At 39.3% G+C, this 19,490-nt stretch overlaps 1 protein-coding gene across 1 annotated transcript; it reads right to left on the bottom strand.

Annotated features, from left to right (window-relative positions):
- Window positions 1-44: 44 nt before the first annotated feature.
- LOC148414791 (dynein beta chain, ciliary-like) lies at window positions 45-12,385 on the bottom strand. Its single transcript, XM_088429546.1, has 25 exons — window positions 12,086-12,385; window positions 10,900-11,043; window positions 9,377-9,567; window positions 9,090-9,285; window positions 8,399-8,498; window positions 8,089-8,300; window positions 7,767-8,000; window positions 6,425-6,592; window positions 5,858-5,995; window positions 5,591-5,715; window positions 5,288-5,483; window positions 5,045-5,149; window positions 4,763-4,954; window positions 4,211-4,411; window positions 3,705-4,040; window positions 2,965-3,042; window positions 2,842-2,897; window positions 2,645-2,765; window positions 2,413-2,582; window positions 1,980-2,202; window positions 1,273-1,359; window positions 924-1,082; window positions 767-850; window positions 526-684; window positions 45-203 (listed from the first exon to the last, which is right to left on the bottom strand). Exons 1-25 carry the CDS (start codon window positions 12,383-12,385, stop codon window positions 45-47), a joined length of 4,134 nt encoding a protein of 1,377 aa, XP_088285672.1.
- Window positions 12,386-19,490: the final 7,105 nt, after the last annotated feature.

The following is a 19,490-nucleotide window of genomic DNA, read 5'->3' as shown; positions in this document are numbered from 1 at the left end:
GGATTTTCACCTCAGGACTTTTCATTGCTTTAAAAGACTTCCAGTTATTTGCAATATCTGCGGTGGGTAGTAATTCTAACCTTCTCTATGCCCATTTCTTTCACGGCCTTGTCCACTATACTTTTGACCTCGTCTTCCACACGGTGAAGCTGCAATTCCAACAGATTCCCGAGAGTAGTGTCCTCACCCATCACAAACATTACCTAAGGACCAAGAGTATCCAAGATGAACAGGATTAAGTCAGTTTTAATAATAAGAATGCATCACTTTTATAAAGCGCTCTTCTGGACACTCAAAGGAACTTCTCATGAAACATTTATTCACTCACACCCTCATACACTGGTGTGCTAAACTATGTTGTGTAGCCACAGCTGCTCTTGAGGCAGGCTGCCTGGGTCACGGTCGCTATTTATTGGCTTGACTTAGAGTGGCTTATCTAGACGCAACTACAGCAGCCTCTGGATTACACGATCATTGTTGCGAATAATCCAGCCATTAAAATGACACATGTGAAGGCACAGGTACCTTGGTGGTATTCATTAGTTGCTGCCAGTGTCTCTCCCTGACAGCAGAATTCTGCAGCTCATTGACTGCTCTCAGAGATGTCAGCAGGTTCTTCACTGTTGACTCTAGGCCCATGTAGACATCCCACAAACGCACATCCTTATCTAGCATCTTCATCTCCTTGAAGGCACATCAAAGAAGGGTATAATAGAAGTCCTATCCAAACTATTCATCATGCTTACAGCATCTATGTGAGTGATACCTTTGCAAAACGTCTAAGCTCCATGTCCATTTGCTCGACGTTGATCTGTTTCCATGGTGTTTTAGTCCAGTCCTCTATGCTGCTCTACAAAAGAGGGAACATTAATAATTCAGCAAGGCCTGTTTTCTGATCCTAAAATGGATAATGAGTTTGATACCTTGACAAAAATGACCATGTCCCACACTGCTTTAACAAGGATGATGTCAGTGCGACACTGGCGTAGTTGCTTGTAGTCGGGGAAGCTAACCTCGAAGAGATCGGCGGTATCCTGCAGCGCCTTCATTTCTGCCTCCATTGTGGCTACTGATAGATTAGACTGGAGACATGACAAGTCCTTTTAGTACCGTGTTTTATTTTTACTTTTCCTCCGCTTGTTTTTTTCAGACAATCAGCATTAAATTTTTTAATTAAATTTAAGCAAGATTAGTGAAATATTATGTTCACAATTGCCTACAATGTTTCCAAGGTGCTTAACACTCTGAGATGACCAAGCAACAACTGCCCACCTTATCAATTTCTTTATATGGCTTCCCCACACTTATCTTAAAAATTGCTTCAGTACGGAAGCGCTCCCTGAATTCATACTGCTTGACCTACAAACATACAAAGAATAAACAAGCAAAAGTTTGAGTGTGAACAGCAGCTTTATAATGTAACATGCATGCAGTGGTGCCGGTCATTCATAATGCATGGAAGAAAGGGAGAAGGATTATATGTCAGGGCTTTTGTGGAGGGCTGCACCCAATAAAACTCACCTCAAACCGCACACATTTCCTGCGGATAACTGAAACTTCGTTAGATTGCAGTGGTGCCACTTCATGCTTGACAGTGAAAGCGATTTTCCTCAAACTCTTCCATCTCTCTGGAAGTTCCTGCATTTATTTTATGGTTTAAAAAAATGCAATAATGTAATAATGTAAAATAAGCATGTTGAGGTACCTAACTAAGCCATACACTTCAAATTTCAATTTGCAATCTGTTTCAAGTGTCATTTGGACAGATGTGAGGACACCAGCATTTGACAGCTTGGCTGTCAATTGTCAAGCCATAGGCATGGGAATGAATTGCTGCAAAAAGTGCAAAACCCAGTCAAATGCTGATGCTCTCGTAAAATATTACCTGACACGAAATATAAACATTAAGCCTATAATAACGTTTGGGGGAAGGGGGGGCAATATTATTCTTCATGCCATGTGTGTATTTGTTCACCCACTTCTAGCTGTGTGTAGACACTTTCTGGGAGTTGCTGCCCATATGTCTTGAGGAGCTCGGCTGTAGATTTCAGAGGTTTAAAGTGCTCCTCGTTGCTGATTTGTCTGTCTCGCATGGCCATAAGGTGTCCCATAATGTCCACCAGGCCGGCATAGTCTCCATCAGACACCTTTTTTGAAAGACCGTGGGCTGTGTCGTGGACAAATATAGACAGTTCTCTCACACTGTTGAAAAGAGAATCATTTTATTAGTGCTTACTCTTGTCTCTCAGCATTGAAAAGCTTATATCAACTATATCTTTGTATTCTTTACTTTTACAACAAAACTGTTCAAAACTGAAATAAAAATGGTAATCCATCTTTCAGTGTGTAACAGAATCTTAAAAATATGCTTCAAACATTTGCAAACAGCGTGTGTGCATGCATTTGTCTAACCTTTGGTTGACATGGTTGAGCAGGTGCTCCTTGAACATCCAACTCCATCTCTTGATGATGTTCATCAGCGTGTGCTTGAAGGGTCTGATGTCCAGCTGTAACCAACTACAGAACACCCTCCCATCCTCCATTTTACTCACCCTCTCATGTAGGGACTCAAACAGATTGATCTATCGGAAAAATAGATTTTTACATTGCCCAATGATTAATACATGAAATAGATCAAATTCACCTGCTCTTTAAAGTTTTCCAGAGTGGGAGGGTTCTTCTTCAATTCAAAGTCTGCATATAGCTCAGCCTCTTCTTTACTTAATACGTGGCCATAGAGCAGGAACTGACTCATAAATTTAGACCTGTAAAGGTCAAAATCAAAACACGATGTGCAAATCATCACCTTAAAATAATCCAATAATTCCATCATGTTCTGACCTGTCATCAGTCCAAAGATAGCGGTAGCTGTTGAATGATCCTTGATATTCCTTGACCTGAAGAAATATGGTTCAAGTTGTTAGACAGAGCTGAAGGCATCCGGGCAGGTATTAACATACTTACCTTCGTGATCGCTGCATGCGCTCGGGAGCGTAAAGCATAACACATTTCTGACAAATCCTTCATTTCATTTATGTCACTCTACATGAAAACAGGGAGCGAAAATGTCAAATGTGATCTCAAACATTTGGCTTAAAAATAGCCCAATTATTCAGTTACTTTTACCTCAAATGATTTTACAACAAAGATTTATGCACTTAGAACATTTCATAAGGTTTGTCAATAATGAGTATTAATATTTTCTGGGTGGCAAAAAAAATCAAATGACTACTGTACAGCTGATCTCAACTGAAGTGATGACCAAAATCTTTGACATATTAAAGATATGGTCACACAACCTTAGTCAAATGCCATGTAAAATTATTTTTCTACCTCAAAGTACATGTGATATTAAGTACCAGTAAACCTTTAGAAAAGTCTGTGAGGCAATTTAAAGATGTTTCCAAACTTTTGACTGATACTGTATAATAATCAAAATGGTGTACATGGCACTCTAAAATTAGTTGGATTAAAAATGACCCAATTAGGGGACAAAAAAGGTTCAAATCAATAGTGTCAATTTGACCGATTTTTATGGGTTAGTTTATACAAAACAATTAAATTTTTAGGTTATCTTCTACAGACTGACCCATTTTTGAAAGTTGGGTTAAACTGACCCAAATATCAGGTCAGACCTTTTGTGACCCATAATTGGGTTATGTTTTTAGAGTATGTAACACAATATGTATGATGCACATATCGACCTGGTAATTTTCCCGATGTGTGTGCTTTGCTACTCTGGGGATAAAGGATGCCATATTCAGAATGTTGGCAACCATGTTGTCCACAATATCAAAGAAGTTGCCTCTGCTGCTGAAGTCTAGCGGTGGGTTAAAACTCATCTCACTGCCGTTCAGCATCAGCTGGACCTCAAACAGTGGATTGACTCTTTGAGCTGGATCAGTGTTGTCCAGCAGGTACTGCAAAGAGCAATGGATGGCTCGAGAGAAGCCTGCCATTATCATGTGGTCCACGTACTCAGAGTAGGCTTGCCACTCGCTGCTGTTTAGATCTGACACAGCCAGAAGTGACTGGTTCTCCTTCAAAAAAAAAAAAAGTAGTATTAGAAAAACAGTTTGTTCACAAAAAGATTGGGATACGATTTAGAGGAGGTCAACATAGGTTGACCTGTAGGTCTATCGAGCCTTCGAGGTTCATTTCCATTGAAAGCCCAATATTCCCAACTTATTTTGAGTCACTTGAACTATACCTGCAGAAGTGAGTGTATCTGCTCGCCCGTGCTGCTGATGAGAGCATGCTGTTTGGCAACACTTTCATCGATGTCAGAGAACAGCAGAAGGGTTGTGTCACGACCCTTTCTGGTTACGCATGCTCGTTGGCTGAATTTCCCCATGAACGTCTGTATGGTCTCCACATTTTCTTTGCTTTTCTGAACGCGACTCCAAAGGCTCTGGTGATGGCATAATATGATGGAAGATAAGGATAGAAATTGACAATTGCAAGTTCTTATTTGAGGAATTTAACCAAAATGTTGGTTCTTTGGAGTTTGTGGCCCATGTCAATTCCCCTCGTTGCCTTGGGCCACCTTGGCACATTTATCACATTAAGCCAAATCTTGGGTATGCTAACTTCCTCCCACATTTCAAAAACATGTATTCAAAACCCATGATTGTTCCTAAATGTGAATGGAAGTGTGAAACATTGTTCCAGGGTTATGCTTGTCACCAAATGTCTCCAGCTCACCCATGATCAAAAATTATCTTTGAGCAGACAAATGCAGTAGTAGGAAAGCGATGGAAACCTGGACAAGGTCTCTTGTGCTCTTAATGTAGTCCCACACATCATCCTGGGCCCAGGTCAACTCTCGCAGGGCCGGATCCAGTTGTCGTCTGGTCCTTTCCATCTCAGCTTTTACCAGACCTATTTCCACATCGAGGATAGTGCTCTTTAGCTGGTTGTACCACTGGGTCACCAAGATCAATGTCTGAGTTTGCTGCAGGACACAATGCAGGGCTGTCAATGCACGCATGGTTCATGTTGTATAGTTTCAAGAAATCTTTGACAAGTGGAAGCTGAAACTCACCAGGCAGAGTCGCTCACGTTTAGAGAAGAGCTGCAGAGCAGCTTTGGGAATGTTATGGCTCTTCAGCATTCCCAAATACTTTACCTCCCTGAGCACGGATCTCAACTGGAAGAGATGGTTTTTTTTTAATGAATAAGAGGGCTAGATTATGCTGCAAAATTTACAAATATGCAAACCAGGACTGTGCAAATCTACCTAATGTAGTGTATGGGGGTACTGCATATATGTATATTATTTACTTACAGCAAGACTAAAGTTGACATGGAACAAGCCCATGTTGGTGTCAAGAGTCAGCAGGGGGTCCTCCAGGTGTCTTTGACAGATTTCCTCCAGACCTTCAGTCCACTGTGAGAAAAGCACCTGGTCCTGCTGATCCAAAGCTTCCAGAAGACGTTCACATTTGTGGAGGGCCGCGTCAGCCTCAGTGCCACCCAAAGGCCTGGAAAGAAAACATAGGAAGACTCCAGAAGCAAATAAAGTCAAGCTCTCAATAGACTAGTAGGTCTGTTGCAAGATACAGTATGTGAGCAAGTCAGTGGTCCATACATATGAGCAAGCTGGCAAAGGTTGCCTCTGTTGGTCAAGATGCGGCATTGAAGCTCCTGTGACCATTTCAGTCTCCCGGAAACTATGGGCATATTTTTTCCCAGAATCTCATTTCCTGACGCATGCTGAAACATACAAGTTGAATTTGCATCATTAATCATCCAGTAAAATGAATCCAGTGCATTAGTTGATTTTACAAGAAAAGAAGAAGAATGTCCAAAATAAAAAAAATACACAGAAGTCTTGAAGAAACTTCACAAGTAGTACCCCTTCTCTGTGTTGATTAAACAGACACTGGCAATGGTTGATTTCCTGATTGAACATGTCTAATAACACGATATAGTTAGGAGAGAAGAGCTGATGGACCCTGGGTCTCTCAAGCAGGTTGCCGAAAATCTTCAACAGCTTAAAAAGAAACAAGAATTAGTGATTGATGATTATGTTTTGTTCAAACACAGTCAGGGATTTTACATAAATCAGTCAAAGCAGAAGATGGACACCTTAAATGTTGATTTGAGGTTTCTTGAGTGCTGAAAGGCTAGATTGAGGACAGTTCCAAGCCTCTGGTCAAAATCTTTGTTTTGTTCCATAAAACACCTATGTTGGTGAATAAAATCCTGCAGGCAGAAAGAAGACATATCTGAATATATAATGTCATAGATTATTGAATCATTGACTTGGGGGCTCGTACGTGTTGCTTTTTTTCATTGTTCCAGACAGGAAACATCCAATTTTGTAAACTTACAATACAAGAGCCCTTTTATGAAACCTTGTAAACACGTGTGACTGTCCCAACAAAGGCAAGATCAGCACTCTCAGTACAGTAGATCTCACATCATTAGTGTAGTCCAAGGGGTCATATTTGCTCTCTCTAAGGGCTCGCCAGCGGTCCTGAAACTCCTCACTCATGCTGAAGACCATCTCACTGAGGATTTTGCCTCTGGATCCACCAAGTTCCAGCCTCTCCAACTTTAGAAAGTCCAGCGCTGAAGCAAATAATTCCTATACATGAGAGACTAAATCTTAGTTTCAGCTCAAGACATTCTAAAAATGGCTTGAAAATCATAGGGAAAAAATAGAAAAAGAAATCCAAAAGCTGAAATGGTTATAAAATGTTATAAAGGTTATAAAACACCAGGGGTGTGCCAGGCTTTTGTGATACTAAAAAAACAGTATTTCTTCTACTAATAAACTGACATATTGTATATCTAGAACAAGAAAATTGATTTTTTTTATTATTGTTTTTACGAGGTTTAAAAAAAATATTAAGGTAGTGAAGGTTGCGCACGTGTGTACAGTCTATTATATTTGGTGATGTGACTGTGCTCTAAATCAACCAATCACTTTCAATTAAATAAAAAAAAAAGAAAAGAAATGAGCAGTGCCAAGTACCCAGTGTAGCACAAAACATCTGGGCTTTTGTTTATTTTACATAGCGAAATAAAAAATAATTGAATTGTACAATTTCTATGTTAAAATTTTGAAAATGGTTTGTTTCATTTTAATGTCACAAAACCCTGTCATTCAAACAAAAGTGTATTGACTTTTATGTCCCCTATATGGAAGCTCTTTAAATTTATTCTTTGATTTTACCCTTAGTGGAACTAAATAAGGAAACCAACACGTTGAAAATGATAATAGTTCTCCCAAATCTAGCGCCATTCTTTTCTGTCATGTGTTTAACATGCACCAATAGGAACAGCACTCTCAATTTTGTTGTATATCACCTATACAAGGCCAAGACAGGTATTCTATTCTATTCTGTTCTATTATATTCTGTGTCAAGATTGGTTGTATCCTCAGATCAGGTTTTTCATTTTTCATTTGAAGGGTTAGGGTTGGGGTAAGGGTTAGGGTTAACCCTTAGTGTTAACCCTCACCCTTCACAAAAAGTAACACAATTGTTAACAACGGATATCATTTACTATCTTAAGCTAAACATATTTGACTTCCATTCATTCATCTGTTTTTATACCTTTTCGCATTCTTGACTCTTCCTCGGCCAATCATAGAAATTGCCCTATTCTTTAAATTAGGTTCAACGGTCACCAAACAACAGGCAATTACAGTATTTGGATGTTAGCAATGTACTTTGTTGCACGCCAAGCAAAATCATAAAAACACGGTGATAAGTAAAATATTAATAGCAAGACTAAAGGTCATTTTCTCATCCTGCCTCAATCATAAGCAGCCTCTCCATTATGCGGTCTGAGCGTCGGAACACCAGCGAAGTGGGAAAGTCCCACAGTTTGACGGTCTGGTCAGGTTGAAAGTATTTCAGAATCTTCTGGCGGTGAGTGTGAAATAGCTGCTTGAAGGTGCGCAGGATGTAGATAGTTATTTGGACTCTCTCCTGGCCTTCCTCAAGCTCCATCTTAAACAGTTCCTCTGGGATCAGGTAGGCAAACGCCTGTGAAACAAAGATTTTTGAAAGATAACCACCCCACAATAAGTCACCCATCGGTATTAAAAACTCTTTCCAGGATTCACTGAGGAACCTTTTCCAGAATCAGATTGCAAAACTCCTGCAGTAAGACGACCATGCGTTGTGGAGTGCAGTAGTACTTCGACCGACTCCAGACGAGACAGAGGGTGTGGAAGAGAGGAGGCAGCAAAGTGTCCACCTGAGGGAAACCTCTCTCTTCCAAATTGCTGATGAGCCTCCGCAAAGGGCGTAGGTACAGATCGATGTCCTCGGCTTCTAGCACCGCTGTGTATGGTCACATATACAAGGAGTAACATAAAAAGCAAAGCCTTCCCCGAAACTTAGCAGTGTCAAATGCAGAATCATAATATATACATATTCACCATCGTTGACTTTGGCAGAGACGTCCTGGAAGGAAGAATAGTAACTGCTTTTCACTCTTCTCAGGATCTCCATGATCTGCTTCACTTCTTGACTTTGAATCTGAAAGCACCAATCAACTTAGGACATTGCTATCTCAGATCCAAACAAATCAAGGGAGTCTGCTAAGTTTCTGATGATGTATCCGATACGTTTCTGATGGAAAAAAGTCTTTCAAGGTTATTACTAGAGTTATTAAAATGAACTAGAACATGTGCAATTCCTGAAGAAATTGCGTGTGAAGACAAAAACAGTGAAGGGAGAGGCGTTGAATGGTGGAAGGATGTGGAATGTGAATAGCTTGAATCTGTGAAGTATTCTGAATATTATAACATTGTAACAGTTTGAATTGGCCGAATAATGTAGAAGATACAGGGGAAAACTGAACTGAAGTGGAATTGTGAGAAAAATTTTGAATTCTGGGAAGAGGAAAATGGAATTCATGGAATGGCGGGAATCGGGGGAATCGATGCAAGTTGGAACGGTGTAAATAGGATGAGTAATGGTGAAGAAAGAAGGTTAGAAAGTTTTGGTGAGAACAGTGGGAATGAATGAGGAATTATGGGTATTATTATTATGAGCAGTGATCTCTAAGATTACAACTTTTCACATCTTGGCTGCAATGTCTGAGTTCTCTCTCTTCACTAACTGTACCTGTGCTTGAATTCCCACAAGATTCTCTCTTTGCGAGTTCCAGAACTGAAGCTCCACATTTGGGCCCGGATGTTCACCCTGGTGCAGCAGTGCTCCAGAGTCCTTCTTCAGGACCTTCCATATTTGTCCAGACCACTGAACAATTAGTGTTTCTATTGAATATAATAAGCCTCCGTCCAGTGGCCAACCTGTGGAGCTGATGAAGCCACACCTGATCAGCCCCTCTGCTTTTGATCGAAAAAAGCATCCAAACTAGCATGTTTAAATTTTAGCCACAATCCACTAACCCAAGTGTGATGTCCTGAGCTCGCGCCCTCTCAACACAAAGGGGAAGGGGCAGCAGAGTCCGCCCCTCTGCGCGCCCTCTCAGCGTGACCACGATGCTTCTTAGCATCTCCAGCTGTCGGTGAATGTCCTCCGACACGACGTGAGGCCACTCCTCGTGATTCAGACTGTTCGACAGCACACACACCAGCACCTACAGACAGAGGGCATGCACATTTTACCTTCAGGAAAACTGTATACTTCACTACATTTCAATGGAGGAAAGTAATGAAGTTCATACATTGTCAAAATGGGTCCGTAATTGTTTTTACGGAAGAAAAAAAAGATGTTGACAGAGCTGACAGCAGAGACAAGGAGGAAGGTAACCTAGGGAGTTTTAATAATAGCGGTGTCAAAATAACAAATGCAATTAGTTAATTAGTCATAGTTAAAGCATAATTGTATTAATCACAAGAATCTCCAACTTTATTTTTGTGTTTAGATGTGTTTAGTGATTAGAGTCGATTTTATGCGTGGGACTTCTTGTGCCTGAGTTGTTGGAGAAAAAATGCTAAACATACTCTGAAGTGGACACTGGCTGACATTGTTTTTGGTATAATCTGATAGCTCATGTCATAGGTGGGAGGACAAGTTCAGTGGCAAAGAGAAGAGGTGAAAACGGAAGGGTATGCTGAAGTTGTTGGTTTAAATGATTAGTCAATTTAAAATCCTCAAACGTCTCAAGGTAATGTAATAAACTTTTTAAAGACATTCTGCATTCATTGCATTCATTCAAAGTCTCTCTAACACAAAATAAACATATTAAAAGCTAAATTTGACTCAACACAGAATTGATTTAGTAACATGTCAGCCAATTTGAAAAATTTAAAAAATATCAGAGAGTAAACAAATCAGTCAAGTCATTGAATCTCATTTGCTATTTTATCTGCTAAATCCATTGAAACCACTTCCTATTCATCTGTCAAAAATCAATCAATTACCACTTCTATGACCTAAAAACGGATGCTCCTTGGTTTTCCAACTTTTTTATTTGTTAGAGCCACAACATTTGGCTTAAATCCACGCTGGCTGGTAAAGTCATTCCAGTTGCCCTTTTCCTTAATCCACCTATGACATATGCACACTCACAGCCAACAACGAGGCACTCTACAGAGGCCATGCAAGTTTAACGTCTTGGTCCACCTCCAAGTTGTACTTGAAACAAATCTGGTCTTCTTGGTCTTCAACCTTTTTCTACAATCAAAAAGTCGCTTTAAGGGACGTGCAGCAACGGCGATCAAAAAGAAAAGCTAATTACCTCTGAATTGCACCACATAACTGTTGATAAGAATGGAGGTGCTCAAGATAGAATATTGAGTAAATATGTGTGTGTTTGGCCACGCTTCCATAAAATTTGGAAAACTGAAATTGTGAAACGTCGTTTAAAACTCTATCTCCACAATTGGGTATTATTTAATTGTCAGTCTTTGATTTGGTATATTTCAAATAAAGAGTTGGAAAAGTTGAATATCTACGACAATCCAACCTGAGAGATGACAACGGGCAAGTGCTCCATCGGGTATGCTGGAACTTCCCCCAGCTGCAGTTGGTGTCGGAATCCTTGGCGTGAGATCCGCTTTACGCCCTTCTTCAGCAAGCACAATATTTTGGTCTTCCATGGCGGTGATGTCTTCACAGGTGCAAAAACAGTAGGAATGCTTTCAACAACATTGAAAGCCCCAGAAATAAGCAGAGCCTTATTTCAGAAATTGCTTTGTTAGACATAATCCAAGGGGAATGGCACAAAAGCAAACTATGCATTGCCTTTTTAGTATTTATTCTTTTGAAAAAACATGTTCCTAAGTCACCAAACAAATCATTGGGTTATATTCTTTATATACAACTATTCTGTGGAATTACCAAACGAATGAATTCAGGCAATATTTTTAAGTAAATTTCTACAGTACATATTTTCTCGAAAAAGTTGCCAGTTTCTGTAAAAAAAAAAAAGAAGAAGAAAATGTACACATGGATTTATTAAAAATATTTTACTTCCTTTCAAGTGTAACTTGTTTTTACATTTTATTCTATTTAGACCAGGGGTGTCCAAAACTACCCACAAACAGCCACATATGAAAGAATGTGCTTACAAAATGTCCACCAGAATTTTTTTTTGTGATTTTTTTTTTTTTTTTTTTGGTGAAAAGTTTCAATATTAATCTATTATAATAATTTTCTCATAGGCCACCGAAAAATACTGTCGGGCCCCAGATGATCATAGTTTGGACACAGCTGGTTTAGACTGTGTAGTTAATTGTTAAAGGGAAAGTCAACCCTCAATTTTTTAATTTATACTAGCATGTTCTATGAAACCTCCTTGGTCTAAAGTTTAGACTAATGAGGGTGCTTTATAACATTGTGTTTAGACTCTAAACACAATATTATAAACCACCCATTTTATCAATTGTAGGGGGGCGGCCATTTTGACACATTGCTGTCGACTTAAAATGACATCACAGTTGCGCAGAACTCAGTCGTGGCTAGTCACAGCTCAACTTGCGAATGTTATATGACCAAACTCCGAAAACAGATAATACGTACTTTTTATTTTCTTTACAACATAAACATGTTTGTTCTACAAAGTAATGAAACTTGAGATGGACACTCCAATTGACAATGAAATGTTTACTTCAACCGGTAAAAAAATGGTCATTCTAAGTCTATACAAATACCTGTGCATCCCCTGCATGTAGTGTCCCACCAGGACCGGTGAAAAGCAGCAGCCTCTTGGTCCAAATATGGTCCAGGTAGTCCAAAATGATTTGCTGATTCTCCTCTGCGCTGATAAAACGGTTCCATTTATCTGTCTTCACGCGCAGCACACAGACGGCCTGCTCTCTGAGGAAGTCCACCCTCTCGTCGGACAAGACCCCCCCAGCTTTGAGAGAGGTCTCTTGTGGGCCTCGCAAGCCTGAAGCCCTTCCACTTGGTGAAGGGTTACCCCTTATGTTGCTGCTAAGGTTGTCAGCCATGAAGACTAACAGTAAGTGAGTAAATATATTCAAATTTCCTCAGGTAGAGGATACAGTTGTTGTTAATAGCCTGAGCAGCAAGGAAATCTACAAGTAAAGTGATACAAGTGCTTACAGACTGGTGTCCTTCTATGTAACATCATCATGTAACAGGAGCCTTCAACAAGTCCACACCAAAAGCACCACCCACCAGGATAGAAAATATATTTTCTCATCAGTAGTTTCCTCGCACATTCTTAACAAAGGTAACAAAATAATTGATGTTGAATAAATCATTGACGAACATTGCAAAAGTGTAATATTTATATATCATCCCCTCCATTTTGTACTTAATTGTGAGTAGCAGGAATGTTCTTTATTTATTTATTTATTTTGCTATTGGGATACAGAGTTCAGCTAGTCACTACTAGGTACAAAATGATCGGTATATATCGTCAACCACATTGCATAAGGAAAAAAATTTGCAATATTTTTGGTATACATAAAAAAGACATTTTTAAAACATATATTGGATTTGAGGAGCGTATTGAAACAAAATCACGCTATGTGGAGATGTAAATGTAATTATACACGTGTCACACATTTCCACACATTCATGTATACATTTATATGTAAATTATATTCGGAGTTAATAACTTACTGAAATATTACTATAATACTAAATATTAAGGAAGGTGTAGCCTTCCTTAAACGCTGCAGCACAGAAAGTGACCACATGGAGCCAGTATTGCACAACACACCAAGGGTCTTTTTTTTGTCTATGTGTTGAACACACAAAGTAGTTATAAATAAATTATTACCCTCCTGAGTTTCACCTGAATGCATGGACAAATTGTAATGCAATATAAAATGAGCTGAATGTAAAAGATCAATTTTCTTGGCGTTTGAGTATAGTTTATTGAAAACATCGCGTCACATTAACAATATCACTAGTGCTCAAATGTTTATTTATTTATTTTTTGAAAGAACACCCATGAATGCCGAAGAAACGTTGCAATCACACCTTCAGAATGTTCCCGTATCTGTGGTTTTGTTTCCCCGGGAACATTGAAATCATTTGCTGGAAGTGTTTAGTTTATTTGGCAGATATTCTTATGCTAATGATCACATATGACCTTTATAGGCTTTTTTTCAACGCGCATGTTCAGCATTCATCTACACTGAATAAATAGTAATTAAAAAATAAAAAAGTAAATTCCAACTGCGCACAACAGACAAAGTAGAAACCCTAAATCCATGGCAGTTCTCTGGGGGAATTTGCTTTTACAAATCTGTACTGTAATTCCATTTCATACACTTGCAAGGGTGAAGTGAAGCTCTGCAATAAATGTGTGTTTAATGCTAGAGTCGATGTCATTGCTTTTCTCAGCTTCTATAAATTTATAATCTTTAAATTCCAATTGTATAGCTGAATGTATATCTGTGTGGAGCCCAAGGCCAACGGAGGAGCTTCCCATGGGTGTATCTAAGCCCATTTGAGCCGCCTGACAGTAAGAGCATGACTGCCCATCTCTTTGACCTCAAGTCCAATGTCAGCTCTGTTCCAAAGGGGATGGAGGGATGGAGGCCAGAAAAAGAGATTGTTAAACAATGGGGCGGACAAGACAGCATGAAAGGGAGCCAATGGTGAGACAAAAGAAGGGGAAAAGAGAGAGGCTGTAAGCTGAGATGGAAAATGAGGAGCGGCTGCAAGATCACAAGAATACAAATGAGTGAAGAATAATGAAGGTACAGTTGAATAGATGTATATACTTTGTCAACAGAGCCATTGCTGAGTAATGCGAAAGGAAAAAGCGCAAATGGGAAAAATGTGCCTTCAGGTGATGTTTAAACTTGCAGCACTTGACTGTAACTGAAATATCACCTAAATGAAAATGCAATATTCTGCTCCAGTGTGGCAAAGCGAAGAACACACTAAACTCTTTTTAATCTTTCTGGTGTCATTTTTTTTTTTCAAACCTGAAGTGTCCTCCCTATTTTTTTTTCTCCTCCTCTCATCTTTGTCCACTTTGCTGTTGCCGAGGCGACGCACGTGTGGTTTCATAATCATACCTCTTGAGTCTTTACTGCTTTGGGCTTCGTTTCCTCTTCTTTTGCCATTTCTCCATTTCACTTCTTATCACACTCGTTCTCTATGATGATCCTGTGGTCTCATGAGGCGTTGCAGTCTCTCATGCGCCGTGAGGAACTTCTCATCTGGGTACGAATCTCCCACTATGGCTGAGCTTTCGAGTGTCACATGACCAAACACAGTAAATATCTTTAAAAACACATTTTGCCATTTGCTGTCACCTGAAAATGACCACTCAAGTAACTATTAATCGTGGCTCAAGTTGCAAAAGTCATGTGACCAAATCCAGAAAACAGTTGAGCCCTGATTATGATTGGCTATTATCTGAGGTCTGAGCCACTTTTCCATTGGACAGCAAGTGGAAAATGATTTTTTTTTTTGGTTATCTAATTGATTATTGACAAAATTGTAACATTTTACTCCTGAAAAATGCTAAGTACGTTTGATAAATAAATAAATAATAAGTTTAGTATCCCTTTCAGGAAGGCCAAGAACCGCAAATAAATAAAACATTGTTTTGGTAAGCTTTCCTGACACTCTTTTTGCTTTCAAACAGAAACCTGATGGCCAACCTGTAAAAAATAAAATAGATCATGCTTGAGGCAGCGAGAGCGTAACCAAGCAAGCCAATGCACACCATCACGGTCTCACGAGAAGTTAGTGACCGACGAGCCATGCAAACGACCACGTCTGGTGATTGCCACGTATGCGCTTGTGCATGAGCCCAGATGGTGCTGACCAGCCGTTCCTCCCAGGGTAGATGAAGTAAATGGAGCGATTACAGTAATGACCGATACACACGTCTGTCTCCTTGCCCAACATGGCCGCCAGCTCTTTTTACACAAGCGCCCATGCACAAAGTCTCATTCATATATTGGAAAATCATTTCAAACTTGTTCAGAAAATGCCATTGAAAGAGCATCTTATTGTATGTGTTAATTGAATGTAAGTGGCTCAAAGAGCACATTCAGAGAATCTTAACCTTCCTTCTCAATCTCACCCTCTGCCTTCCACATGCCAACTCCACTGTGTGCAAGTACCATTACATGCGCCCTTCCCTGTGTGTCTTTTAATGGCTTTCCACACAAAGCAAGTCAAGCGACGGTGACAATTCCGACTAACCGCCAGAGACAGGCACTGTGAAAGCTGGAAGCAAGGTGGTCCTTATCAGACCTCTCCTTTGTACTGCAAAGGTCCCACTCCACTTGCTGGACCCGCTGATATCTATAGGAAATGGATAGAGGACGTGACCACCCTCTAGGCGCGTGGTTGGGGAATAGACACCCAGCCATGCATTACAAATAGCGAGTGCAATGTCTGTTTCATGGTTGAAGTATATTACAATTCAGTTCTTTACAGTATATACAGTATGGAATATGATCGCTTTATTATGACAAATGTTTTTCCAAACCAAGCCTGTGTTACTTATCGCACAGTATTTAGATACTGCAGGTGGAGCTATTCATCTACTGAGCTACACATACTTGGATGATCCAATTGAAAATGTCATCCTGATTTTGCTTGTGGATTGGAGCTCGGGGGACTTGTGTATCATGCTGGCTCATCATCTATGGCTGGGATGGAATTGGCACAACAGCGATGCGGATATAAAGTTAATGCACTAGTATACGTATATATTAGTGCTGGCTAACCATTAGAGTCACCATATTTGAATTTTAATACATTGAGTAAATTGAATATTTTCTTCGCATTTTTGACCTTGAGAGAAAAGCACAGTATTTTCCGCACTATAAGGCGCACCTAAAAGCCTTAATTTTTTAAAAAGCTGATGGTGAGCCTTATAATCAGGTGCGCCTTATAAATGGATCAATGTTGAGATTGGGATCTGTAGATGGGGAATGAACTGATAAAGTAAGCTTTACCCGTTTACAGTTGAACAAGATTGGTCATATTGACATTGAGGTATTATGCTATTGAGAGTTTAGAGTTATTATTATTTAGTTAGTTATTATTATTTGAGTTATTATTGTTATTACTTTGAGTATTACTATATTGTGATTTAAAAAGTTTTCAAATATGTAATTAATTGAGGGTGCGCCTTATACTCCGGTGCGCCTTATAAGGCAGAAAATACAGTAGTGTTTCTTTTTCCAAATACAAATAGTAAGAATCTGTTAAAAAGCCGCCTTGTAATTTTTTACCTTTTTTACCTTTCTTTCAAATCCCGGCAGCTATGTGATTAAGGCACAATACCATCTTCTACCCCATATTTTTCCTGCTATGTGGTAAGTCAAAAGCACTGAAAGGATCATTTCAATGAGATATCTGCCGGAACAAAGCAGCAAATTAGTCACACGAACTAAATGGCCACCGCCCGCCATCTCTTTCATACCACTTTGTCTGGCCTTGATTGGTCGCCACGGAGGTCGTTCATTACACGTACAACAGTTGCTAATGAAGGTAGACGGCGAGAAAATGATAGACTAAGGTTTCACTGGCGAATAAAAAAGTGGAGGAAAGAGCCTGATTATGTGTCATTTTGGTGCCATTCATTTCCAATTATTTTAATGCTGCATATAGGTTAGCCATGGTTTGATACTCATTATACCCTTTTTCCATTGTTAATGTATTTAAGGTCTACATATTTTTATGTAAATTGATAACCGAGTACAATTTAGCCCATGCGTAGGGTTGTCTGGTCAGTACAAGAGGGGATATATATTGGCAGAATTATCATTATAGTCGACTGCAGGGACTACCACAGTTGACGTATTATTGAATCTTTATGACCATCTAGGGATTTCTCTTCACATCCCTTGAACACAGAGCAGTTTTTGCACAAAAATATAATGATTTGCTCAAGTAAAAGCATCCTGCTCTATACAACTATTAATGCAATATGTATGCATTGCATGTTCCTTCCACTTTTTTTTTCATGACTACAATTTCATATCATACGTTTCAAAATACCTATGGAAACTCTAAACATACTATATTTGATTCAGGTCTCAACTGAGTACAATTAATTTTAAATTAAAGTTTTAAATAATTTTAAAAATTTTACTCTCTACATTGTCTATGCAGAGTAAAATGTAGACTGTAAAATTTACTGTGTAACTAACCTACACCCTGAAAATCCATCTTCCCTTTGGATAGTCTGCTGGCCATAGCCGATTTAGAGCGCACCATGATTGTAAGCACCTTATACTGACAAAGACGGGATAAAGCGGTGACACTTAGAAAATAAAAAAATCCAATTTGATACTCAATGTGTAGACCGGGGCTTTGGGCATGGACGGCAACTTTCGAGTTCCTTGTTGTTAGCAATAAGAGCCTGCAAGTCACATGTGGGTCATCAACTTAAAGGACTTTTTCTATGCATTGTTAACTAGATGGGATGATCATATCGCGATACCGATTCTATTGTGAGAATGATAGAGGCCTGACAAGGCCTTGATCTCTGCCTGTAGGGCTTTCAACACTACTTAGGCTATATTAGAGTAGTTCAATTACATAACCTCCGAAGTATGAGCATTTTAGATTGATTGAAATTGAGATGCATAAAAACCTGCAAACAAATAGATTAGTCATTGATTGAAGGTAAGCTTTGATCCGTGTGTGAGAGCACGCCATGTCCAATCGATGCCTTTAATTCAGCCTCAAGTGTGTGTTTGCACGATTCTGGCTTTGGCTCCTCTCACCCCGATGCAGCGTCCACAGACACGCAATGAAGGAAAACACGCACATTCGCAGCAACCTGATTAGGTGAGCCACAGGGATTAGGCCTAATGACAAACAAACTCAGCGTGTGCTCCAGAACCTCAGCTTCGCAGATGAAATATAGATTTTCCTCTGTCCCAAAAGCTGATGGGTATTAGGTGAAGGCATGTGTGTGTGTTTGTGTGGGTAATCTTGTCCTCCAGATTTTTTTCTATGAAGGCGATAGGCATTAGGGAATCGAATGTAACCGATTGGGTGTTGCTTTGTTACTGTTAAAGACCCAATCCCCGGGGATGTGAAAGGGTTAAATAAGTGCCCGTGCGTTTGTTTTTGTGCATGCTTGTTTGGACGGATAAGTGCAATTGCTGTCCCCAGAGATATTCATTGTTATTGTTTTAGCTAATGACAAGTCTCTCCCAATTACTCAAAATATCACTAATGAGGTGTGTCTATATGAGTGCGCTTGTTTGAGCACCCAATACTTCATTTTGACTTCATTAAATTTTTTGCCCCTTAGAGAATTTGCCACAAGCAATAGCCCATTTGTTACAATGCATTATGCATGTAGGCACTTTTTTGTACAGTTGAACCAGCAGTCATTATTATCGAAAACATTTATACGTGTAATAAGGAATGTAACAAGGCGAGCTGTTATTTGTCATCAAAATCGAGTTAATGTGTAACAGTGGGCCAAATAATTCAGTTAAGATACAACACAAAGCTGGTGGGAAATTTCATCAAATCAGAGCACCCCAAGGACTTCAAACATAAATACACAGTAAAAAATAAATATAATATTTGAAATAATACATTTAAAATATTTATAAATATGACGTCCATGCATGCTTTGACATAAATGCCACGTGCCTATATAGTGTCCCATGTAATTGCTAATCTGTGCAAAACATGCCCCTGTTATTTTTGGTCATTAGAATCAATTTAATAAACCAATATTTTTTTTCCTAGACAATTAATGACCTTAAAAATAAACAGATTTCCCTGGAGTTATTGAAGGCTAAACCAACGTCACTGACAAATTTTGCCCCTTGCTGTTGACTGAAAGTAGCATCACATGCTCAGGGCTCAGGTGACGACCAATTTGGCCAACGTGAGCCATGATTGGTTTTTACCTCAAATATTAAACAGTGTGGATTGTATGTGAAAAAAATATTATATTGTATATTATCAAAGTAGTCACCTGGACTCAGTGAACGCAGTGAACGTAAGTTTACTTTTGATGCGTTTCATTATATATGGCACATTTTTTGTTGAATTATGCCCTGGTGGATCTGACAAATCGAAAAAATTATTTGTGGAATCTATTTTTTTATCATCAACGTACGCATTCACCTG

Source organism: Hippichthys cyanospilos, chromosome 12, assembly GCF_059441005.1.
Source record: "Hippichthys cyanospilos isolate Australia breed blue-spotted pipefish chromosome 12, RoL_Hcya_1.0, whole genome shotgun sequence".
NCBI classification, from domain to species: Eukaryota; Metazoa; Chordata; class Actinopteri; order Syngnathiformes; family Syngnathidae; genus Hippichthys; species Hippichthys cyanospilos.
The sequence above is the reverse complement of the archived record's forward strand: the minus strand, read 5'-3'. Positions and strand labels throughout refer to the sequence as shown.

What these genes read in the sequence shown, in the direction of transcription:
- LOC148414791 (XM_088429546.1), bottom strand. Translation starts at nt 12,385, where the DNA reads ATGGCTGACAACCTTAGCAGCAACATAAGGGGTAACCCTTCACCAAGT. An exon ending in CCTTGGACTACACTAATGAT is followed by an intron (nt 5,996 to 6,424) that starts GTGAGATCTACT and finishes TTTCTTTTTAAG; the next exon opens with CTGTTGAAGATTTTCGGCAA. An exon ending in CTCAACCATGTCAACCAAAG is followed by an intron (nt 2,203 to 2,412) that starts GTTAGACAAATG and finishes TCTTTTCAACAG; the next exon opens with TGTGAGAGAACTGTCTATAT.